At 58.3% G+C, this 25,433-nt stretch overlaps 1 protein-coding gene across 1 annotated transcript; it reads right to left on the reverse strand.

Moving 5' to 3' along the window:
- Positions 1-356: 356 nt before the first annotated feature.
- On the reverse strand, positions 357-24,595 carry POLD1 (DNA polymerase delta 1, catalytic subunit). Its single transcript, XM_065898537.1, has 27 exons — positions 24,544-24,595; positions 16,312-16,514; positions 15,849-15,962; positions 13,710-13,856; positions 13,499-13,624; positions 13,260-13,428; positions 13,088-13,169; positions 12,882-13,011; positions 12,219-12,385; positions 11,854-11,958; positions 10,389-10,529; positions 10,213-10,323; positions 9,708-9,899; positions 9,522-9,610; positions 9,338-9,454; positions 9,039-9,152; positions 8,577-8,724; positions 5,047-5,142; positions 4,793-4,930; positions 3,513-3,688; positions 3,032-3,184; positions 2,789-2,891; positions 1,842-1,974; positions 1,640-1,753; positions 1,296-1,348; positions 1,124-1,221; positions 357-540 (listed from the first exon to the last, which is right to left on the reverse strand). Exons 2-27 carry the CDS (start codon positions 16,511-16,513, stop codon positions 435-437), a joined length of 3,324 nt encoding a protein of 1,107 aa, XP_065754609.1. The 5' UTR covers position 16,514; positions 24,544-24,595; the 3' UTR covers positions 357-434.
- Positions 24,596-25,433: the final 838 nt, after the last annotated feature.

Consider the following 25,433-nt stretch of genomic DNA (forward strand, 5'->3'; position numbering starts at 1 on the left):
ATGTGGAAACACTGTGGGTGTGTCACATGGGAGGGGGGTCCCCCTGGTCGTTCCGGGGAGCGGGAGCCTCCAAGCCAGGGGCTGCCCCAGGCCTGGAGGAAACAGGTCAGCACCTGGAGGGCGGGGCAGCCGGGCCAGAGGAGCTTGTGCCCATAGATGCTCTGCTCACTGGGCCTCGAGGGAGGGCTCGCGGGGGTGGGGGTGAGACCCGGCCCAGAGATCTTGCAGGGAGGGTGAGGGAGTCCGGTGAGGGCCTCCTGGGGGTCAGTGGATCCCACTGAGTGGAGCTAACCCATCTGGGCCAGAGCTTATGACAGTGGACCACGACCCCCCAGGGACCACAAAGCACCGGGTAACAAAAGGCCTGAACTTTATTAATTCTCCGCCCATCCCACTCCACAAGGCCCCTGTGGGGAGTCAGCCGAGGTCAGAGGTCACCAGGCCTCGGGGCCGGGGGGCCCGAAGCGCCTCAGAAGCTGCTCCTGGTCCTGCAGGTCCTTCCGCACCTTCTTGCGCATGTAGAAGATGGGGCAGTCCCGGCTGCGGGTGAGGACGGGGGTCAGGGCCACTGCCACTGCCCGGGCACACCAGAGTCCCACTGCCCAGCCCAGTGGTGGGGCAGGGGCCGTTCCCAGGACTTTGGCCCCTGTACGCTGCCCACCCACCTCCCCTCCCACGATGGGCTGTTTGCTCAGCGGGCATGGGGGGAGCCGATAACAGCGGGTGCTCACTCAGGCGCTGGGCCACCAGCCGTATATCACCTGGCACCTGGCGTGGGAACCCGCCCCGCCCACCTGTTCCCTGGGGAAAGGCTGGCCCCGCCTTGGCAGAGGGGACCAGGACCCTGTGTGTGTGTGTGTGTGTGTGTGTGTGTGTGTGTGTGTGTGTCTCCATTTCCTGGGCAGATACTGGGTGCCCAGCACCCCCCACTCAGCAGCCCCCAACCCCACCCCAAGAAGGCTGGGATGGTCACTGGCCCATTTTGCAGGCCAGGACGCCGAGGGTCGGCGATGCGGGGGGGCGCCAAAGCCTGAGAGCCCGGAGCCAGGGCTTTGGTCCATAGGCCTCGTCAGCTCAGAGGAACCTGGGCAGTCCAGCGCTGGGGCCCAACAGGCATGCCCACCTGGTGCAGATGACGTCCTCGTGCAGGCTGCCCTGACAGCGCTGGCACTGGGTCCAGAGGCGCGAGAAGCGCTCCTCCAGGGCGTTCAGGTGGGATACCTGAGGATGGAAGGGCGGAGTGGGCGGCCCTGCGCACCCCCAGCTGCCCCTCCCCACCTCCCCTGATCCCTCACCTCCTTCTGATACAGCTCCGACCCCCGGGCTTCGCAGAACTTGCACACGGCTCCTGGGGTGGGGGAGGGGGGCAGGTCAGCCTGGGCCGCCCCACCCCTGCCCCTTCCCCGCCCGCTGCCCATCCCGGCTTCTGAAAGTCCCCATCGATGAGAGAACAAGGGAGCAAGTGTGTGGAGAAAACTCCCTGGGGAACTCCCAGGGCGGGGGGCCCAGGACCCTCTGGGGCTGCCTGCAGACAGGAGCCCCCCACCGTGGGGCCGGGGCCGGGACCGTGGATGGCGGCAGAGGCGGGAGGGCCAGGGGAACGGGGTCGGGGTCGGGGTCGGGGGCGGGGCGTGCTCACCCTGGTGGCCGAGGACAGTGCGGCAGCCAATGCAGCAGTTTTGGCGTTTGGCGAAGGCCAGGAGGCCGCCCACCTTGCCCGTGAGTACTGTCTTGCAGCGCGTGTGGTCCCCGCCTGCGTGAGAAGGCAGGCGGTGGGCCCGGTGCCCTCCCCCGCCCCCCAGCCCGGTACCCCCGCCTGCCCCGGCTACCCCCGCCCATACGCAGCAGCACGGCCTCGGCTCGGCCCTCGCCCAGGATGGGCTCGAAGATGCGCAGGAGAGGCTTGGCGAGCTGCTGCTCCAGGTAGTACTGCGTGTCGATGGGCAGGCTGTGCTCCAGCACGAAGAGGGGGTCCTGCGGGCAGAGGGGCCGGGGTGGTCTCACCAGGGGGGCAGAGTGGAGGGGCCCGGGAAGGGATAAGGGGCTGCGGTCCCTGCCAGGCAGGGGGGCAAGGGCTGTGGTCAACAGCGGGCAGCCAGGGTGAAGGGCACCGGGAGCTGCCGTGCGTCTTCCAGCCGTGAGTGGGGGCAATGGTGGGGGGCAGTCACTGGGCCCGGACTGGGATGGGGTCAGAGGTCATGGGAGTCCCTGGCCACGGGCCCTGTGATCCATGCTAGGGTCCACAGGTAGGAGCCCTCAGGTCACCAGGGAAGGGTCAGAGTTCACGGTGGGGACAGGAGATGTGAAGGTGGATGTGAGCTGGAGCTGAAGGTTGGAAGCCAAGATAAGAGGTAGCAGGACAGGAACTAGGGACTGACAAAGGGGTGGGGGTGGGGTCACAGGTCACTGGACTTCCAGGTAGGACACAGGAGGGTATGAATCCAAGAGAATTGCAAGTTGAAGATCCAGGATCAAGGAGTCAGTAAGAGACACAGAAACAGGTGGTGAGACAGACACTCTCGCTCTGTGCAGTGAGGCTAGGCCCCCTTCTGCAGGATGGAGCCAGGACGGGTCAGAATAAGGGGGGGTGGGGTGGAGGGCCTCTCCAGAGGGTACCGGGAGGCCCGGAGCAAAGCACTGTGGAGCCAACTCCCCGGGGTGTGTTGCGGGGCGGTTCTCAAGGCCCCGTGGGGCCTGCGGAGAGAAACACCCTCCCCGCCAGGCCTGGAAAGCAGAAGTGAGAGCAGAGGAGAGCTGGGCGGGAGCGGGCAACCCAGGTGGGCCTGACCTCGGACTTCATGTAGGCGGCCACGCCCTTGGCGGCACTGATGATCACGTAGGGGACACGGTCACCCAGGCTGGGCGCGCTCCCGGGGTCCCGCTTCCTCATCCTGCGGGGAGACCGGGGCGGCAGGCTGGGTGAGGGCAGGTGGGACGGTGGGGGCAGGCTGGGGGGTAGGAAGTGGTGGGCCCAGCTGGAAGGAGAGGGTCTATTTCTGGCCGGTCCCGCCCCCTACCGCGCTGGGCTGACCTCTCGGCCAGCTCCACATGGGCCTGCTTGCCCGCGTAGTCTGCGGCTGCGCGGGTCAGCTCCTTGGTGATGACCAGCTGTGAGATGTCAATGCGGTTACACAGCAGGTCGGAGATGACGTCCTGCGCATGCGCCACGGCGCCCGCGGGGTCTCTGCAGGGGGGCGGACGGATGGACGGGCGTCACCAGGGCGTCACCAGTGGCTGTGGCCGCCCGGCTGGCACCTCCACTGCCTTGAGGCTGGGGGACCAGGATGCGCTCCAGGGGCTGGGAGGGGCCCTGCCCGGCCGCAGGCTGCCAAGTGGCAGAGGCAGGGCCGGAACCCGCAGCTGTCCGACCCCACACTCTTTCCACAGCTCCGCCACCGACAAAGGGCTGGGCCTGACACCTGCGTCCCCAAGGGAGGAGGGGCTGGGGGCTGGGCTCCTGGGCCTGAGGGAAGAGAGGCCGGGCTCCAGGTCCGGGTGCGGGTTCCACACACCGGTCGATGAGCAGGCGGCGCAGAGAGGCGGTGACGAGGTTGGCCACTAGGGGGCAGTTGTCCCTGCGCACGGCCTCCAGGCCCTTGCAGTCCATGCGGTCATGGGCGTCGGACCGGGAGGAGAAGAGCAGGCCCGCATACCGCTTCTTGCTGATGAGCAGGTACGGGAAATAGACCTGGGGGGAACCCGCGGCTGAGAGCCCCTGAGGCTGTGGGGGCCAGTGCCCCATCCTGAGGCTTCCCCAGAAACAGACAGGGCCAGACAGGGATGGTCCCTGGGACACAGGATTGGGACACAGGAAGATGGACCCTAAGACCCCAGCACCTCAGCTCAGGGGGACACCCTCAGCACTCCAGGGACCCCAAGTCGGAAATGGGCTGGGATAAAGCTACACCCTAAAACCCGAGATCCAGACACTGGGGTGAAGTCTGGAGAGCCCCAAATGGGGGCCTGAAACAGACCAGAGGCAGACGGGGGAGACCAGGCAGCAAACCCTCAAAGACAGGAGACTAAGGGCAGGGAGTGAGCCCTGGGGCAGGGACAGGCTCCAAATCTGAGAGGTGTACCCCGAGGCCTGACCCCAGCTTCGAACGCAGGGGATGAATCTGGCGTGAGGGCTCCCAGACCCAAGCCTGTCGCACGCTGGGAGGCAGGGAGCATTGGACAGCGGTACCCCGATCCAGGAGTTGCCCCGTCAGGGCCCCTGCTGCACAGGACAGCCCCTGAAAACCCCTGAAAACCAGAGACGCTCCGAGAACGACGGGGTCTTTAGGAAACAGACACCGTTCTGCGTAGCAAAGCCCAAGGCTTTTGGGGGTTTCCAAAACCAAGGTCCCCAAACTCAGGAGGATCCAGGAACACAATACCTCAAAACTGGGGCTTACGAGTTTTTAAATAAATAATTTTTTAAAAAATAAGGGACTTTGCTGGCAGTTCTGTGGTTAAGACTCCACGCTTCCACAGCAGGGGGTGCGGGTTCGATCCCTGGTTGGGGAACTAAGATCCTGCATGCCGCACCGCATGGCCAAAAAAATTTTTTTAAATAAATAAATAAAACTGGGGCTGATGAACTCAAAGAATAGGATACCCAGGGCACCCAGATCAGCACACCTCGAAATGGAGACATAAGCAACAATGGGCGTTCCTGGACGCTGATGCAGTAGGAGAACCCTACCCAAATGCACTCAAACTTTGCAGGCACCCTGAGAATCAGAGACCCCCCCCAAAACTGGCAAGACCCACGTCTGCCCACTCCAAGCACTGGGGGGCCCCCACTTACTTTCTCAAACTCTAGCCGGATGGGTGAGGGGAAGTGGCCAGACACCCAGTCCGCAGCCTCCCGTCCCAGGGCCATGGCCTCAGCCACAGATGAGACGCCAAATCGGCACATGACAGAGTCAGTGTCGCCATACACCACCTGGGGAGGGGCACGTGTGACCCAGAGGGTTGGGGAGATGCTGGCGGCCCCTGCACTTCCCACACCAGCCCCAGGCCTGTCTCAGGCCAACAGTGGGCAGGCAGGAGGCCCCTGACCTTGGCATTGGCACTGTAGCCGTTCTCCACCGTGTACTTGGACTCCACGAGCTGCTTCGTTCTCTCAATCATCTGGCGCCCGAACCCAGTGACGCTCTGTCAGAGAGAGAATCAGGCAGAGTGAGGGCCCAGGGGCCGTCCCCAGGGAACACGGGCTTAGGGTCCCACCTCTGCTGCTTTCTGCAGGTGTGAGTATGGATGAGCCACTGCCCTTCTGGGCCTGTTTCCAAATCTGCAAAATGCGGCTACTGAGCTGCTCCTTAATGGTCTGTTGGAAGTAGGTCCCTGGCCCAGAGCCCTGGGCACAGAGGAGGAACTGACTGCAGCAAATAGTGGTGGAAAGGCTGGAGCCAAAAGAGGCCATCAGCTCAGTGTTTCTCTCCACGGAGGTGCTGAGAATCTGCGGACACCGCAGGCAGCTCTCCGTGGTGCAGGACCACTGACATTCCTGGTCCCATCCCCCTATCCTTGGGCAATCAGAAATGTCCCCCCAAAGGTAGGGTGCTGTACCAGGGCCATGGAAAGACCATTCCTTTCCAAATAAGGAAACTGAAGCTGGGGGAGGAGAAGGGACACACTAAGGAGAAACAGGCATGACTCTTCTGTTTTTGTTTGGATCCGCCCAGAAAACCTTTGTCTTTAACTAGAGCATTGAGGCCACTTATGTTTAGTGTAATTACTGATTATATCTGAGCTTAAATCTACCATCCAACTAACTGTCTTCTATTTGTCCCACCTGTTCTATGTTCCTTTTTCTTTCTAACTTCTTTCTGGAATACTCAGTATTCTTTTTTTTTATTATTCCACTCTGCTGCCCCCATAAGCTTGAGAGACAGAAACAGGGAAAGAGGCTAAGAAACAGAGACATAACAGAGACAGAGGGAAGGGGCTGAGAGAAATGACAGAGAGACAAGGCCAGGAAGCAGCAGCTGCTATGAGGAAGCCCCAGGGGAAGCAAAGCCACACCCTCCTGCCTGGCCTCCCCTCGGGGCTGGAACCTGACAGCCAGACATCCACTTCTTTCCACCAAGGAGGATGGGAGATGCCCCCAGAGATTATGAAGGGCCAGTAAGAGCAGTAAGGGTGGCCTACTGTAAAAGATTAACCTCACTCAAAGAGAGGCCTGGCTCTCGGCTGGCTCCTGGGAAGGAACCTCTAAGCCAGGGGTCCCCAACCGCCGGGCCATGAACCAGTACCGGTCCGTGGCCTGTTAGAAACCAGGCCACACAGCAGGAGGCGGGCGAGCAAGTAAAGCTTCGATTGTATTTACAGCTGCTCCCCACCCCCCCACCCTTGCTCGCATTACTGCCTGGGCTCGGCCTCCTGTCAGATCGGCGGCGGCATTAGATTCACACAGGAGCGCGGCCCCTACTGTGACCTGCACATGTGAGGGATCTAGCTTGGTGCTCCTTGTGAGAATCTAATGCCTGATGACCTGAGGTGGAGCTGAGGCGGGGATGCTAGCGCTGGGGAGTGGCTGCAAATACAGACTATCATTAGCAGAGAGGTCTGACTGAAGAGACCAAAATAAATCAGTTGCTTGCAGACTCATATCAAAACCCTACCAGTGAGTGGCCAGTGAAAACAAGCTCAGGGCTCCCACTGATCCTGCATTACGGTGAGTTGTATCGTGATTTCGTTATATATTCCAATGTAATAATAATAGAAATAAAGTGTACAATAAATGTAATGCGCTTGAATCACCCCCCAACCACCCCCCACCCAGCCAGGTGCATGGAAAAGTTGTCTTCCACGAAACCGGTCCCTGGTGCCAAAAAGGTTGGGCACCGCTGCTCTAAGCCCTTGGCGTGTCCTGCCTGACAAGTGTCTTTGTTCATCTGGGACCTTGGGTCACATCAGGTGATCTGTGCTAACGTGATTTGTGGTGGGGCCTTGGGCCACATGGTATCCAGCCTGACGTCTGGAGGGACTGGAGACTGAGTAACTAAGGTCAGTCACATGGCGCTCCATGCACCTGACCCCCAGTAAAAACCCAGGACACCAAGGCTCAGGGGTGCTTCCCCAATGGGCAGTACAGTGTGTATGGTCACACATCAGTGCCGGGAGGAATAAGTGCTGTCTGCAGGACTACCCTGGGAAAGGCAACTGGAAGCTTCCACCTGGTCTCCCCTGGACTCTGCCCCATGTGCCTTTCCCTTGGCTGTTTTTTTTTTTTTTTTTGCGGTACGCGGGCCTCTCACTGTGTGGCATGTGGGATCTTCCCGGACCGGGGCACGAACCCGTGTCCCCTGCATCAGCAGACGGACTCTCAACCACTGCGCCACTAAGGGAAGCCCCCTTGGCTGGTTTTAATCCCTGTCCTTTCACTGTAATAAATCATAACCATGAGTATAACAGCTTTTCTGAGTTCTCGGAACCCTTTTAGTGAATCACTGGATCTGAGAATGGGCTTGGGGGCCCCTGAACTGTAAGTGGGTGTGTGTGTGCACAGGCCCCTCCCAGCATAAGGCCCACCCACTGCCAGTTCTTCCAGGTGTTCCACCCACAGCCATGTGAGGACTGACACAATGTTCAGAAAGGGAGCTCCCCGTGGCTGGAGGTAACCAAGTCTGGAATGTGCAGGGACCCAAACCCCAGGGGAAGGAGCTAGACAGAAGACCTCTCTAAGAATCTCTTAGGTCATGAGCGGAGGCACTGATCCCAGCGTGGCAGAACCTCAGACTCAGGCGCTCTGTGGTCGTGCCGTGGGTGTTTTTCTGTATGAACAGCAGAGTAAACAGGCCTAGGATGCTGCTGCGGCGGGGAGGGAGGTAGTGGGCTTTTATGCCCACATTCCCTCTCAAAGCAGAGCACTGCCCTAGCACCGGCCAAGCATCTTCCCTGGGATCCTCACACAGGGACGGGACAGGGGACCCTCGTGCCTGTTCCAACTGTGACCAAGAACACACCGCGACTTAACGGCCAGAGCCTGACCGTGCTGTTGGGTGAGCCCCCAGCCCCGCCCCAGCCCCCCCCGACAGAAACACGGCCCTCCTCTCCCATCAGGAGGGAGGGGACCTGCTCTCTGCTCCCCCACCCTCATGTGGGTCAGGGGCGGAGGTGGGCTGGGGTGGAGCCTGCCAGGGACATAGGGGCTGCCAGGTGACTGTGTGACAGGTGAAAAGCATGAGCAAAGCTGCCCCCCTCCCTCAGTCCCTCGGCCTCTGCCTCCCCCGCCCCGCCCCGCCCCGCCCTGCTCCAGCCCCCCCGGAATTTATCTGTCTGCTGAGCGCCAACTGCTTTCCCATACACATTTACTGCTGTCACCATCTGTGTCCCCGCAAGGCTGGGCACCAGGGGAGGAGCTCTCATCCACTGTGTCACCTGCTGGACCCACAGGGCACAAGGCCCAACCTACAGTGAACGGTCAGCAAGTGTTTGCTGAACCAACGAATGAACCAATCACACAAGCATCCACTCTCCAAAAGGTCAGCGGGTTGGGGCGATCTGGGCCCTGACCTCTACTACATTGAGCCCTGGTTCTCCCTAAGGGGTGGTTGTCTGTCCCCTACCTGCCGCGGTGCACTCACCTGTGAGATCTCCAGGCATGGCAGCTTGCCCACCTGGGCACCAGTGAAGCCGTACACAGAGTTGGCGCTCACTTTCAGTGCCAGCTGCCGCCCGTCCAAGACCTGCCGCCGTAGGGGGTCTGTCTCCTTGGCCAGCTCGGCCTTGGCCCTGGGAGGAGAAGGAGAAGGGGGAGGCAAAGGCCATTCAGGTGGCATTTCAGGCCTCAGGGGCAGACGAGAGGCCCAGGCCTGGGCACTGGTCAGGGTGCCTTTCTAGAAAGGGGTGCCACATACATTTGTGCAGGTCGCACACTGCACAGAGGTGCCCAGCACAGGGGCTGGAGGGAGCTGCCCGCAGGGGGTGCCTTGTTCTAACTCAGGGACAGCTGCAGCTAAGTGCACCCATGACGGACAGGGATTGCCAGGCCGCCTCAGCAAGGCTGAGCTATGAGCAGGGGTGGGCGGCCGGGCTCAAGAGCCCACCTCTTCCGGGCGCTGAGCAGGTTCTCCAGGATCTGGGGCAGCAGCCCCTTCCGCACCGCCGTCTTCACAAACTCGTCCCCCGTGGGTGTCTTGATGAACTGATCCTCGGTCAGGCTGGGCCGAAGGTGGTAGGGGTGACGCCTGGCCTCCCTGGCTCCTCCTCCATCCCCTCTCGGGACCCCCCCCACCTCTTGCCAGTCCCCTCCCCTCCCCACTAGCTCTTGATCCCCAGCCCCAGCCAGCCTGAGGCCGGCCCCTGGGTGGTCTCGGGGTACACGTGGCGAGCGGGGCCACCATACCCCAGTTTCTGGGCGGCCCCGGGCCGTAGAAGCGTGGTGTAGCACAGGTTGTGGGCCATCATGATGGACGGGTACAGCGAGGAGAAGTCCAGGGTGGTGATTGGGACATCATAGTACCTGGGGGCCGGGAGGAGTCAGGGCGGGGAGCCCCCCTGTCCCCACCAACCCCGCCACCGGGCCTTACCCTTTCAGGGGCTCGATGACCGTGGCCCCCGTGTAGTCCTCGCCGCCCTCCGTCTTCACCACGGGCATCAGCAGCCCCTGACGCATGGCCTGGGAGGGCAGAAGGCGGGAACTGTGGATGGGCGCGGGCAGGGCCCCTCAGCAGGGAGCGTGGTGGCCAGGCCCGCCCTGGGCTCCGCCCGCTGACCTGCCGCAGCAGCTGGGACACGACCTTGACCTGCTGGCCGCGGCTGAGCAGGTAGCTGAGGGGCACGCCGGTGACGCGCGCCATCTCCATGGCATTCACCAGCACCATGAGGCGCTCCAGCAGCCGCAGGGGCAGGAAGGCGTCCTTGAGGCAGTACACGGCCAGGCGGCGGCGCGTCTGGTCGTTCCCATTCTGGGGACGGGGGCAGGCATTAGGGGCCAGGGAGGCGACAGCATGGGAGGAAGGAGGAAAGAAGGGCACAGTCTGAGGACTTAGTGAGGCCCAGAGGTCGGGGCAGGGCAGCGGAACAAAGGTCGCCATGCCAGAGGTCGCGGGAGTGGGGAGGGACAGGGGTCCCATCTGCGGGGCGAGATCAGAGGTCGAAGGTAGGAGCTAAAGGGGACGGCCAGGAAGGCAGGCGGGCGCTGAGGGCCGAGGTCGCGAGGGTGGGGAGAGAAGGGACGGCGGGACGCGGGGCGGGAAGCGGGTGGGGCGGCGCGGGCACCTGCAGGTCAGTGATGATGCTGTGCTGTACGTCCTCCTTCTGCTCGCCCAGGAAGTGGAAGCTCACGGCATTGAGCGTGTAGGACCGGAGCTTGTACTCCCGCAGCAGCACCTGTGGCGAGCGGGAGCGGGTGGGCGGCGGCCCCGGGGAAGCGGCCCCCGCCCGGCCCGCCGTACCTGCAGCATGTCCATCTGCACGCGGCCCACCATGCTGACCACCTTGCTGTCCCGCCGGCCGGTCTGCCTGGACTGGAAGGACGAATCCCGGATGCTGGAGCGGAGGCCAGACACACGGCCCAGGAAGGGGAAGGCCTGCACCTGGGGGCACAGCACATGGGGAGAGCGGGGGCTGTGGCGGTGGGATCCGCAGGGCCGAGCCACAGCAACGGTAACCAGACAACCCATGACACCCCCTGCGGTGCCACCCTCCCTTCCTGCTGGGAGCCCCGCGGGCAGGGGCAGCTCTGGGGCAGAAGGACCCTCTGTGGCTGGGCAGGCACGGATGGGAGGCTGGGACAGGGAGAGTCAGGGGCCTGAGGGCCGTGGGCGTGAAGGGGCAAGGATGGTGCCCAGGGGCTGCGGGAGCGGGGGCAGGGGCAGACTTGGGGATGGTGCTGAGCTTGACGGAGAGGCAGCGGGTGCTCGAGGTGGGAGGCCTGGAGGACGGCAGGGCACGGTATGGAGCACCAGGTCTGCACTGGCGACAGTGTGTGAGCCGGGGCCAGGTGTGGAGGAGAGGCCTGAGCTGGGCTGGGAGCAACGAGGCTGGGGCTGGAGAACAAGGGCAGGGAGCGGAGGCCGGAGTATAGACGCCAGGCCGACAGGGGTGGGCTTCTCCCTGGAGCTGCCGGGGGCCTTAAAGTGTGCTTGTTTGCTTTTTCCATTATGAAACTGGCCAAACATCGAGAAAAAGAAGAAAATAATACAATATGTACCCCGTTAGGAGTTGAACTGGGTTCCCCCAAAAGATGCTGAAGTCCTAACTCCTGCACCTCAGAATGTGACCTCATTTGGAAATTGGGTCTTTGCAGGTGAGCAAGTTAAGTTGAGGTCATTAGGGTGGCCCTGATCCAATATGACTGTGTCCTTAGAAAAAGGGGACATTGGAGCACAGAGACATGCACAGGAGGGAGAGTCAGGGAGAGTGCCATGTACACTCCAGCCATGTCTGAGGCGACCGGAAGCTAGGAGAGAGGCCTCAGAAGGAACCAACCCTGTGACACCTTGACTGGCCTTCCAGCCTCCACACTGAGAGACGACACACAACCGTGGGGCTTTGTTACGGCAGCCCCTGCAAGCTCACACGACCCCCCCAGGCCCACACCAGATTCAAGCATCAAGGTTTTGCCACCTACTTCAAGGACACCCCGTTTTTTCCTTATTTTTTGTTGACATATTTTAAAGCCCGAAGAACAAGGCGCTGCACCCCTGCCCACTTCAATCTGCCCCTCCAAATACACGAGCCTTTTCTGACTTAACCACGAGTGCTTCCTCGCCTCTGCAAAAGCCACAGAAACCTTCTGGGCTCTGAACGGGGCAGGGACGGGGCCAGAGTCGGGGTTTCGGGGAGGCAGCCGCCCACAGCCTGAGCCCTCAGTGGCGTGTCTGAGGGCAGCCCCACGCCCCCGCCCGCCTGCCACACCTTGAGGATCTGGGCCCGGGAGATAAGGTATGGAAGGTCGAAGTTCTGGATGTTGTAGCCAGTGATCACGTCGGGGTCCATGATGCGGACGAAGGCGGACCAGGCCTGAGGCAGGAGCACACCGGGTCACCCAGGCTGTCATCCTGGTCAACCCCCTGCCATGGATCCTCCCCACTCCTGGAATGTTCTGGAAGCCCCCAAGAGCAGCCCAAGAGCCCTCCCACCCGTGGAAGAAAGACTGGGAAGGTGCTTCTGAAAATAACGAATCCACAGGGGAAACGGCTCAAAAAACGGCCTCGCGCCTGGGAGGTGCAGCGTGGGGAGCTGAGGAAAATGGGGGTCGGGGGGCACGGAGCGAGAGCCACCTGGAGCAGGTCCTCCTCCCGCTCGTAGCTCTGCACCTTGGCGCCCAGGATGGGGGCGCAGGGCCGTAGGGTGAGCGCCAGGCGCAGGAAGGGCTCTGGCTCGCCCCAGCGCAGGCCCAGGGAGCAGATCTGGATCACGGGGTCCCGCTCAGGCTCCGGAAAGATGCCTGCAAGGGGAGGGAGGAGGGGGAGGCGGAGACCTGACCCCTGATGCTCCCTCGTGGCACATCTCACCTGGCCCACCCACTCCTTTCTGTCCCCACCGTCTGCAGAGCCTGCACAATCCACCCTGGCTCCCCACTGCCTGCAGCTCCGGGCCCTCTTACCCATCCCTCACAGACTGGGCCGACCTACCCCAGCGCCTCTGCACTTGCTGCTCTCTCTGCAGGGAATGCTCTCCCCGCCCCACTCCCCGGCCCCTCCCTCTTCGCGAAGCTTAGCCCCTCGCCCGAGGCCTCCCCTGCCCACCTGTCCGAAGCAGCCCTGTCTGTCTCCATCACCTTCCTCCTTTGCGTTGCGAGCCTTTTAATAACCTGTCTGCTTGTGTGTCTACTCCCTTCTCCCTGAGTGAGCTTAAGAAATGCAGGGACTCCTGGGGTGAGACTGGCACATCACTAACATCCGGAAGGAGGGAGGGAGGACTTCCAGGCCCCAAGGACACACCTTTGCGGCCCGCGCACTCGATATCAAAACTGAGCACCCGCAGAGGTGCGATTCGCTGCCACTGCCCTTCTGGCGGGTGACTGACCACATCCGACCACAGCACGTCCGCCTCCAGCTGACACAGTGTGGCCTGTGGGGACAAGGTGGGTCAGCGTCTGCAGGGTCCCAGCTCTGTGACCCCCACCCCACCCCGGGGACCCATGCACCTTCCCCTCCGGCCTCAGGACGTATTTCCCAGCCGGGAGTTCCAGCCAGTTGCAGCCAACGATGTCCGCGTCCACCATGAACCTGCAGGGGGATGAGGGTCAGTGGGCAGAGGCTGGCTTGGGGGGTGAAGGGAAGGAGGCGAAGGTTGGAGAAGCGAGGCGGGGGCCATACCGGATCTCAAAGTCAACGTTGGCCTCATAGGGCGGGAAGCTGGGGGTGCCCAGGCCGGCAACGCGGATGCCCTGCTCCAGGACACGGCGGGCGGGAGCCACGAGGCGGGGCAGTGCCAGAGTGATGCGCAGAAACGGGGAGGGGCCGTGCCCGTGGTACCCAAACATGCCTGCAGACGGAGCGGGTTGGCACTGGCCTGGAGGGACCCCCACCCACCTGGCCCCTGGGGCAGCACTCACTCTGCCGGGAGCACAGCTCCATGGCCAGCACGGCCAGCCCCGTGAGCTCCTTGCCCCCGCGCTGGTCCCGGCTGATGGCTGTGTTCAGCTCCCGCTGCAGGTCGCTCAGGTGCTCAGGCCCAAACCCTGGGTGTGGGAGGGCCCATCAGAAGTGCAGGGGGCCTCCAAGCGGTAGGGGCGAGGAGGGGTCTTCGGGGTCGGGGCCACTCACCGGGGGGTGCTGGGGTGTAGAAGTAGGGCGCAAAGCCGTGGATGTGGCAGCAGACAGAGACGCCCTCGTCGGTGACCCCGAAGGCGCGGATCACCGGCACGGAGTCCTGGGACGGCAGGGGCACCCCAGGCAGGGGCCGTGCTAGGCCTGGGGGTGTCATAGGGTAAGGCAGGGGCTGCTCTCTCGGACACCTCAAAGGTGTGCCTGCCTCCCTCCTGGTTTACGTGTCTACCCTTGTCCTCCTTACAGTCCTTTTCCCACTGCACAGCTAGAGGGAGCACCCCACGTTTTTCGCAAATTTCAAAAGTAGAATCAACTTTGTGTGGGCAGCATGATGAGCTTTAACTTAGGGAGATTCGTGTAACCACCAGCAAATTGGGGTACAAGACGGTCCCGTCACTCCAAACAGCCCCCTCAAGCTGCCCCTTTGTAATCACACCTGCTTCCACCCTGCCCCCTGGCACTGCTGGTCTGTTCTCTGTCATCCTGATTTTGTCTTTTTGAGACCATCCACAGAATGGAGTCAAACAGTACATAACCCTCTAGGTCTGGCTTCTTGCACTCAGCATGGCACCTCGCGCCGGTATCCATCCATGTCGTTGCATTTGTCAAGTTTGTTCCCTTTTATTGTGGAGAACCACTGTGTGATATGTTACCCATTCACCTGCTGCAGGACACGTGTCGTTCCTGGTTTTGGGTGGATATGAATAGAGCTATCAACATCCACGGATTTTGTTTGAATGTAGGTGTTTGTTTCTCTAGGGTAGATATCTAGGGGTGGAACTGCCAGATTCTATGGTAAGAGTAGGTTTAACTCTTACATCTCAATAAAGCTTGGGGAAAAATTACCCCCAGAAAAATAAAAAAGAGTAGGTTGAACTCCGTAGGAAACGGCCAGGTTGTTTCCCAGAGCGGCTGCATCTAACTGTGGCCCCACCGAGCACCAGGAGCTCCTGGCACTGTGGAGCCTTGTCTGCACTTGCTGGTGTTGGTATATCTCACTTTAGCTTTCCTCACAGCTGTGCGTTTGTGTCTCATGGTGGCTGTCATTTGCATTTCCCTGATATCTGACGACACTGCACATCATCTCATGTGCTTATTTGCCATCGTAGATCCTCTAGCGAATTGTCCAAGTTTTCTGTCCACTTTCGAACTGGATTGTTTTCTTTCTCTTGAGATCTGAATGTTCTTTATTCGCAGCACTGGTCCTTTGTCAGACATATGGACCGCAAACGTTTCCTCCCCGCCTGTGGCTTGTCGTTTCATTCTCGTACAGAGGAGTCTTCGAAACACAAGGCAGGGCTTAGAGGGGCTCTCCCCATTGCCAAAGGCTCCCCAGCTTTCTCAGAATGGAGCCCCGAGGTCCTCAGTGGGCCAACGGGATCTCCCGCGACCTCCCACCTTCACCTTCACCCCTCGCTCCCGCCTCACTGGTCTCCTGGCTGTTCCTTAAACATACCAGACCTGCTCCCTCCTCAGGACCCTCTGCCAGGAATCCTGCTTTCCCAGACATCCCTAGAGTTCCTTGTTGCCTCCTCAGAAGGGCCTTCCTGCACCTCCATGACGCGAGGTCCAGCACCGCTGCCCTACTCGATGCTCCTCGGTTACCCTCACCACCACCTCACGTTCCGCTTCTTTTTTTTTTTCCTGGCCGCACCACGCGGCTTGTGGGACCTTAGCTCCCCGACCAGCAACCGAACCTGAGCCCTCGGCAGTGAAAGCACAGAGTCCTAACCACTGGACCGCCAGGGAATTCCCTCCACTTCCTTTCTTATTCTGCCTCTCCTTCTAGAACGTGAGCCTCTGAGCGCAGGGACCTGGTCTGCCTGGAACAGGGCTGCCTCAGTGCAGACATTCATTTGTTCCCAACTAATTGGATGGATGAATGGACACCACACCACACGCCTCTCCCCTCTGCGAGGAGCCAGCTCCTTCAGGCCTCATTTAGAAGATGCCCCCCTCCTCCAGGATGCCCCCACCCCAGCCCTGTCCCTCCCTCTCGCAGCCCTGGTCACCTGGGCGGGGACTATCTGTGTCCATCTCCTCCCACAGAGCCAGAGGGGCTGACCTGACCCAGCCTCCACCGGGGGGCCCAGGGCCCCTCCTCCCACCCACCAGGCCTCTGTCCCCCAAACTCACCCACGTAATGGTCGATTTCCAACTGCTGGAAGATGAGGGGCTCCGTCTGGGGGTCCAGGGGGGGTGGGGAGGGCCGAAGCCACCGGGCATCTATGGCTGTCGTGGAGAGCTGCCCTGGATGCGGGAGAGGGAAGCAGGGCTCCATGGAGTTGTGGTCCTGCTTCGGAAGTAAGTACTAAGTGCCTTCCCAGCCCTGCCAGTGATCCCTCAGGTGGCATCAGGTGAAAGGTGGAGGTCGTGGCCTGGATCAGGCCAGAAACTCGAGAGAGATTCAGGAGTCAAGGGTCAAAGTTAGACTGGAAGTGACAGGAAACAGAGGTGGCCTACTGACATGGGGTCAAAGGTCAGCCCCTTGTGGAGCTCAAAGTGAGCCAGGGGCTGGCAGTCAGAGGTTACAGGTCAGCTCCATGGTTCAGAGGCATGACAGGCGTGGGGTGTAAGGGGCTCCTGCTCTAGGTCTCACCGTCCGCAGCCCCCTCCAGGGCCGACTGCAGCTCCTCCTCCTCCTGTTCCTGCAGCCTGTGCTCTGCCTCCATCTCCTCCATCAGCGCCAGCTCCTCCTCGAACTGCGATGGCCGATATGCTTCATCCTCATCCCAGAGGCCCCCACGGGCCCGCTTTGGGGGCACCCCAGGCCCTGGGCCTGGTCGCCGCTTGCCATCCATCCTGTGGGGCAAGTTGGAGCGGGGTGAGGGTGCCCATCCTCTCCATGGCCTCCCATGTACCCACCATGACCGTGAGCTTTTAAAAAAAAAAAAAAAAATCTCCAGAGTGGGGAATTCCCTGGGTCCAACGGTTAGGACTCCGCGCTTTCACTGCTGAGGGTGCGGGCTCAATCCCTGGCTGGAGAACTAAGATCCCACAAGCCGTGTGGCGCAGCCAAAAAATAACTACCAACCAATCAATCAACCTCTGTAGTGCCTGAAGAGTAACATGACTCTCCACCCCCCCACACACTCTCCCCACCCCAACCCCCGCCACAGGCTCAGGGGGTGCTGGCACCTTCCAGATGCCCGGCAATCACCAGCAATGCCCAGCCCAGTTTAACCCTTTCCTCACATGCTCAAGCCCTCCACGTAATTTTTGTCCTCGTTTGCTTGCCCCTTGCCAACCCCTTGGCACCAGCCCTGCACACCCTCCACCCCCTCTCATCACAGACGTGGTCCTCAGATCATCCCTTTCCTTCCCATAAGCCCCTGTCCTCAATGCCCTCGCCTGCCCCTCTCCCCATTGGCCTAGGCCTTCCTCCTACAAACAGCTGGGAAGCGCCTCCTTCAGGCCTGTAATTTGAAGTTATTAAAAATGAAAAAATTTTAAATTAGTTATTGATTTAGAAAAATAAGTTGTAAAAAAAAGTACACTTCTCCCAGCATCAGGCCAGGACGGAGGGGATTATGAAAACTAAGAGCAGACCCAGACCCAGCTGGGAGAGAGTGGGGGGAGGGGACAGGTCAGCTGCCCTAGGTGCAAGGGAACACCTCTGGATCTTATAACTATCCCCCCACACCCAGTCTCCCCTTAGTCCTTTTTGCAACAGACCCCTTGCCTTGGAGCTGCCACAGGCAGTCCAGGCTCAGACTACAGTTCCCAAGGTGCATTGCAAGGGGTAGTCACATGATCGTGTTCTTTCTCACAGAATGGGGGTGAATGTGAGGTGTGCAGCTTCTGGGACAGCCTGAAAAGAAAGCCTGCCTTCCAGCCTTTTCCCCCTTCCCCATGGCTGGAGCGTGGATGTGGCGGCAGTGAGCCAACCTTGACCATGGGGACAAGGACAACACTGAAGGGAATGCAGAGCTCCAAGATGGAAGGAACCTGGGCCCTTGACAACCTTCTGGAGCAGAGCTGCCTACCTTTGGATGGTTATGGGGAGACATAAACTTGTATCTTTCCTGGGCTACTGTGCCTTGGTGCTTCTTTATTATAGTAGCTTAGCCTAAACCTTAACAAACACAGCATGGAAAAACTCTGAGCTGACTGGGGATATGTTATGGCAAATGGTGGTGGTATACAATGGTACACTTCTCAGCATTAAAAAGGAGGTGGCCGCTGATACACTCACAGGATGACCGAATTTCAAATAGACAGCTAATGGGAAGCAGCCACATAGCACAGGGAGATCAGCTCCTTGCTTTGTGACCACAGAGACGGGTGAGACAGGGAGGGTGGGAGGGAGATGCAAGAGGGAAGGGAAGAGATACGGGGATATATGCATATGTACAGCTGATTCACTTCGTTATACAGCAGAAACTAACACACCATTGTAAAGCAAGTATACTCCAATAAAGATGTTACCGAAAAAGTGCATAAAAGAAGCCAGACACAGGAGTACATGCTGGGGAAATGGGGAGTTACTTCTGGGGTGACGAAAATGTTCTGAAACTAGACAGAGGTGGTGGCTGCAGAAAACTGTAAGTGCACTAAACGCCACTGACTACACACCTTAAAATGGTTAATTTCACCTCAATTTAAGAAAACAGTATATATTGTATGATGCCATTTACACAAAGTTATAGAACAGACTAAGCTCATCTATGGTACTAGAAATCAGGCTGCTTCTGGGGTGGGAGAGACTGACCGGGAAGGGGCATGAGGTTGATTTGTGGTGTGATGGAAATGTGCTGTACATCCCACTGTACGCTTGAGACCTGTGCATTTCACCATATGTAAATAGCACCTCAAGTTAAAGCAATAAAAGTGGGGAGGCTGCAATTCCACATCTAGGGGTTTATGCTACAGATACACTATCACATAATGAAAACCTGCATTTACAAGGTTATTTCCGGCAGCATTGTTTGCAGTCGCAAAAGACTGGAAACCACCTAAATGTCCTCCCCTGGGGGACTGTTTAAATAAGTTACATGAATTCCGTTCCATGGAATATTATGCAGCTCTATAAAGGAATGAGGAAGCTCTCTATGTACTGAGACAGAGGACTCTCAAAGACCCATTGTTAGGTAGAGAAAGCAAAGTGCAGAATGTTGTACATAAGAGAACTTTTGTGTGTGTGTATATATATATATATATATATATATATATATATATATATATATATTAAAAAAAGGTGTCTAAGAAAATGAAGAAAATGTTTATCCTGATTCTAATCATTAGGAAACAATCAAACCAAAGACAAGACTGGCCTGCAAGATGGAATCTTCAAAAACTGTCAAAGTCACGAAGGGGGGAAAAAGGGCCAGGAAACTGTTTTAGATTAAAGGAGAGACTACGTAGTCATGACAACTAAATGCAAGGTCAGATCTTGGATTAAAAAAACAAAAATAGCTCTGAAGGCTATCACTGGAACAATTAGGCAAATTGAATAAGGATTGCCTATGAGATTACAGTATCGCCTCATGGTAAATGGCCTGATTATAATTATCCTATAGTATCATGACGACTACAACTTGCAAATAGTTCAGCCAAAAAAAAGTGTACGTGTGTCAAGATAAAGCCAATGAGGCAGCACATTCACAACTGGCAAATCCAGGCAAAGGGTTCATGGGTGTTAATTGTTCTTGTCTTGGGACTTCTCTGCAGGCTTGGAATTTTTCAAAATTAAAAGTTGGAGGGAAACACATAAAATAAAAATAACATTTTCACAAGGTGGGTGGGAGAATATATCTAAAGATGTTGGCTTTTCATGCATAGTTCTGGCAGGATGGGTAATAAACTGGCAACACTGGTTCCCTGGGGTGAGAAGACAGTTTGACCAAGAGCTAATTCATATACCATATGATTCACGCATTTCAAGTGTATAGTTTAATGGTTTTTAGTATATTCAGACTTGTGCAACCATGACCACAGTCCATTTTAGAACGCGTTCAACACCCCACAAAGAGACCCTCTGGAGTCAGCCCATCCCCCTCCTCCCCCTCCCCAAAAGCACCACTGATCCACTTTGTCTAGATGGATTTGCCTATTCTGGGCATTTCCTAGAAATGCAATCTTGTGTCTGGCTTCTTTCCCTGTGGATGATGTTGTCAAGGCCCACCCACATAGCACGGATCAGTGCTTCGTTCCTTTTAATGCCTGAATATTTCCCCACCGCGTCGCTATCTCACATTGTGTTCGTCCACGAGGGTTGTTTGCACCTTTGGGCTCTTGTGAACAGTGCTGCTATGACCGTGCAAACGTGGGTTTTGTATAAGGAGAAAGAATCTGAACCAGCTCTCCTTTTGCGCCCTCTGAAGTAACTGTGAGAGATGCAGAGAGTCAGGACCTGGGGGAGAAACCCGGGTGAAGCAGAGGAAGCTGAGGGGTTTCCAGGAGCCTGGAGGAGTGGCCAGACCTGGCCTGGCAGAGGGAGGTAGAAGGGGGCCGAATGGCAGCCCTGGGTCACTGGGCTGTGGCCAGGGGGTACGATGGGAGGGCAGCTGTCACCGGAGCAAAATCTAGGGTCCTGGACTAGTTCCCTATCCCAGCAACTGCCCTTAGCTCAGTCAGGCGAGGCAGCATTAGAAGGAAGGAGGCCCCTGGGTGTCCCCCCTCAGGGGCCCCAGCGCAGAGCTGGAGTTTGGCAAACGCTGTGAGCTTCTTCCTTTCTCGACGCTTCAGTAGCAGATACTGAACAGCGAGCAAATCCAGCAGTAACACACTACGATGAGTGTCTGCTTCGGGTCAGACACCAGGTTCTCTGTGACTCACTCCCTCGAGGTTGTCATCCCATCCCACCCAACCTCACGGCTTTAAATGCCACCTCTACGCTTTTGTGTCTCTGGCCCAGATTTCAGCCCGGCCTCCAGACTGACAGATCCAACTGCCCACTGTAAGCAGGTCCCTTCAGGCACCCCAGACTCCAAAGCCGGGCTCCTGATCTCCCCACAACCGTGCTCCTCGCACCACACCATCTCCCCCGATTCGGTAAGCGGCAGTTCCCATCAAGCCAACAGCCTTGGAGTCACCCCAACTTCTCTCTTCCCCTCAGACCACACGCTCACTCCATCTGCAAATCCCATCAGCTCTGCCTTCCAACGGACGGGAGTCCCACCGCTTCTCGGCCTCCCAGTCTGGTCCCTCTGACTCCCTAAAATGGTTGGCCGCTTTATTTTGTGCATTGCTGCTTGTCTGGCTCCCCCTGCTGGAAAATGAGCTCCTAGCGGGCAGGGATGCAGTTTCCTTCACTGCAGTATCACAGATGTCAATAACAGCGTTTGAACCACAGAGGGCGCTCAAGAAATATCTGTTGGGACTTCCTCGGCGGTCCAGCGGTTAAGACTCTGCACTTCCAAGGCAGTGGGCGCGGATTCCGCCCCGGGTCAGGGAACTAAGATCCCACATTCCCTACCACAAGGCCAAAAAAAAAAAAAGGGTGCTTCCTGCCATCAGCATCCTCAGACCTCCCCTATCCCCCAGACTACTGCAAAAGCCCTGATTCCTGACCTCTCCCAGCCGAACCAGCTTATAAAGCCTCCTCCCCCACACCTGGGGAATTTGTCTTCAGGGCTCTCATTCCCCTGTGAAAGAATTAAAAAATTAAAATAAAACGACTATGATAAAAAAAAAAAATATCTGTTGAATGAATGAACAGCCTCTTCCCCCACCCCACCTCCATCTCCGTCCTTGCACCCTGCCCCCTCAGTGTTCTCCACTCAGGAGCCAAAGGGATCCCATACAAGTGTGTCAGATCATCCATTCCCTGCTCTGCTCGGATGCTGCCCCTGGCTCTCATCTCATGCACAGTTAAAAGCAAAGCCCTCATCTTGGCCCACAAGACCCTGCACAACTGCACCCCACCCTTCACGGACACCACCTCCGCCCTCTTTCCCTTGCTCACTCCAGCCACTTGCCTCCTCTCTGTTCCTTAAACACTCCAGGCTTGGTCCTATCCCAGGACCTTTGCACAAGCTGTTCCCGTTGCTCTGCAAATGCTCTTTCCCAGATCTTCCCATGGCTCCCTCCTCCCCTCCTTCAGGTATTCATTTGCTCGAATGTCCCCTACTCAGTGAGGCCTGTTTAAAAATACAGCCCCCTGCCCCATGCTGATACTCTCCAACCCCTTCCCTTGCTTTACTTTTCTTGCTGGCCTTTGTTGCTGTCTGGTGCACTGTAGCAGGTCTTAAGAGTTCTCAAAGTGTGGTGCCCTGGACCTGCAGCATGAGCTTCTGGTGGGAACTTGTCTGAATGCTGATTATCAGGCCCCATTCCAGGCCTACTGAACCAGGGCCTCTGGGGGTGGGGCCCAGCAATCTGTATATCGAGCCCTCCAGGGACTCTGATGCTGCTCAAGTCCGAGCACCACTGCTTATTTATTTTGTTTATTGTCTGTTCCCCACGAGGAGAATGAAAACGCTGTGAGAGCAGGGATTTCATCTTTGTTTCCTGCTGTATCTCATGTCCCCAGGAGAGCGTCTGGGACTGAATACGTGCCCAATAAACATTTTCCGAATGCAGAAGGAAGGAAGGAAGGGACTCACAGAATTTTCACCAAAACTTCTGAGGGTGGTGCTGCTATTAACCCTCCAACACAATGACTGGAACTGAGGCCCAGAGAGGTGAAGCCACCTGCCCAAGGCGGCACAGTTAGCTCAGAGGGGCAGAGCCAGGGTTCAAACCCAAGCAGGCTGGCGCCTGAGCCCCAACGGAAACCAGTGCTCCAGACTGCGGCCTCCAGGTGTGCCAGGAGAGGTATGGGGGTGAACTGCCCTCTGTCCAGTTGGGGAGGCAGAATGAGGACAGGCTCATCAGCTTGCTCACCCCCGTACCCGGGCTCACGCACATCTGCTGAGGGATTGATTAAATAATGACAGATGGACCTATTCACTCTTGCCCCCCAGAAAACTATACACTTTTCACTCTTTGGTCTTGTCCTGCCTCTGAGCCTCTCTGAATCCCGCTGCCCTTGTCACAGGCTGGGGACCATGTGGGCTTGTCTGATTCCCTCAACAGACAGAGAACCTTTGAGACTAGGGCTGGGCTGATGCTTCTCTGGGTCCCCAGCATCACCCAGCACGGTGCCTGGAACGCAGGCCACTTCAAGTTGTGTCAGTTTAGACTCCTCTCCAGTGTCACCGACTCCACAAGTCTGCACTGAGCCCCGGCCTTCTTCTCTCGGCTCCCAAAGACCAGCACTACCTCTTTACAGCTCAGAGCGCTCTGGCTTGAGGTTTCCTGTCCTTCCCCCAGCCAAACCGAATTATCACTGGCTCCCCAGTGCCTAACAAAGGCCCTGCCACACGAGCAGCTGGCTGAAGGAATGAAGAGAGGGAATAGCATTGCAGGAGGAGGGAAGGGCATGGCAAAGGCCCTGAATGGGACAGGAACCTAAGGGGCCTGGGTGGGGAAGTGCAGGAAGTAGGGGGAGAAAAGGCAACAAGAGGTTGCTGGAGTGGGTGTGGCTATGAACCTGACACACTGACATCACCCTGCCCACTCACTCCACCTAAGCTCTGCCCTCAGGGTGGCACCCCCAAACTTGTTCCCCTTCAGCCTTCTCTCTCCAGCCTGCTGCTCAAACCGCAAACCGCAGTAATCTTGGGCTCCCCTTTCCTACCCTATCCCATCGTGCGGGCTCAAACCCCAAACACAACCTCCGCCTGATGGATTCTCCCCACCTGCACTGCAGGCGGAGCCACCTACGGTCCCCTCCAGCCTCCTAACTGGCCTCCCTCCTTCCACTTTTGCTCCTGCTACAATCCTATCTTCAGTCAGCTGCCAGGGACTTTTTTTTTTTTTTAAAACGCAGGGGAGGGTCAGGTTGCTGGGATGTTTAAAACCTCCCCCCTGGGCTTCCCTGGTGGCGCAGTGGTTGAGAGTCTGCCTGCCGATGCAGGGGACACGGGTTCGTGTCCCGGTCTGGGAAGATCCCATATGCCGCGGAGTGGCTGGGCCCATGAGCCATGGCCGCTGAGCCTGTGCTCCTCAACGGGAGAGGCCACAGCAGTGAGAGGCCTGCGTACCGAAAAAAAAAACAAAACCTCCCCCGGCTCCCTGTCGAACCTAGAATAAAAGCTAACTGCACACCGAGATTCACAAGGCCCTGCAGGATCTGGTTCTCTATCCCGTCTCCAGCCTCACCTGTTCCCTCCAGCTACAAGCACTCCAAGTTCCTTCCTACTTCGAGGCTTTTCCCCTGGACGATCCCCCTGCCCGGATCGTTCTTTACGTGGCTGACTTCTCTCTCAAATGTCACTTCCCCAGAGAGACGATTCCTGATCACTCTAGTTAAAGAAGCAGGCTACTCTGTTTTACTTCACTTGGGATAACGTATCACAGGCTTGAAAGCATTGCTTTATCGTTTATACTTATTACTTGTCTACTGTCTGTCTCCCCCTGAGACAGGGACCTTTTCTGACCTGTTCCGGTTGTAGCTCCTGCTTCTAGAACAGTGCCTGGCACAGAATACTCAATATTTAGTGAATAAAAGATGTCGCTATGCCCCCACGTGCACCATTCTGCCCCCAATGCCTCCGGAACCGGTCTCCCCAAAGGCCCTCCAGGGTGAGTCCACGGAGCCCAGCGCATTCGACCCCGCATGCTGAAGGGGTGCCCCACCCTCTTCATCTTCCCGCGCGTCCCCGTGCACGCGCCCACAACAGGCCCCTGCCCCTCTTCCGCGCGCCCCCAAGCCAAGGGGATTCCTCTCGCCGTCACGCCCCACGCGACCCCTCACAACCCTCTCTCAGACCCACGTGCCCAGCTCCTCAAGCCCCCTTCCCCGCCAGGCCGAATTTCCTGCAATTCCCCTTCTCCCGTAACTCACCCGCTTCAAACGGCGTTTCCCGCCACAGCCCACGCCGCCGTGACCCCTGACTCCGGCGCGCGCATGCCCAGAGTAGAGGCACGCCGAGCCGGGCCACGCCCCTACCGCCCGAATAGGGGAAAGCCACGCCCTGTTTCCCCCACCTCTGGGGCACAGGCCACGCCCCCTCTTTCAGACGCGGGCTGTGGTCTAGTCCCCTTGCTGACGAACCCTCGCCGAACCGCGCCCCTTCTGACGTATGCGGGTCAAGGCCACGCCCCCTCCTTGCCGAAGCGTCGCCACCCAGTGTTATCGGAGCGCGCGCAGCGGTCTTGGGCACTGGCCGTCACCACGACTCCGCCAGTTCTAAGGTGCTAGGCGCGCCTCCTCTGCTTCCCCACCTGCCTCCTGGCCGAGGCCTTGCTCGGTAGGACCACCTGGGCACTCACAGTTCATTCTTCAGCTCGCGCAGCCAGACCTTTTCCCTCTCCGTAGAGGCTGGCCGGTTCGCGCTCAGATCCTGGCCTGGTCTGTTCTCCTGTCTCACAGCCACAGTTTCCCCATCTATAAACTGGACTCAGCGCAGGGCGGGCACACCTGTAAGGCGAGAGGCACACTGCTTGGGATGGGACCGTCTCTTGTAACTACTCTCACTTCCGCTGTTCCCTCTCCCCCTTCTAAAAAAAAACGTTTTTCAGTACCCAACCCATCCCTCCAAGCAACACCCTCTTCACCCTCGACCAGGACTGTCCATCCAGCTCACCTCGGTGTCCCCTCAAGGCATGGAGCAAGAGAAGGAGACATTAGGAGAACTCCACTGCCCTTCCTTACTTTGTACTCATCTGGGCCTTTTGTGAGGCCTTGCCGGACTTCCTCTTCCAGCTCCCACATTGCCCCGTGCTGACACCATT

This window comes from Phocoena phocoena, chromosome 20 (assembly GCF_963924675.1).
Source record: "Phocoena phocoena chromosome 20, mPhoPho1.1, whole genome shotgun sequence".
Lineage (NCBI taxonomy): Eukaryota > Metazoa > Chordata > Mammalia > Artiodactyla > Phocoenidae > Phocoena > Phocoena phocoena.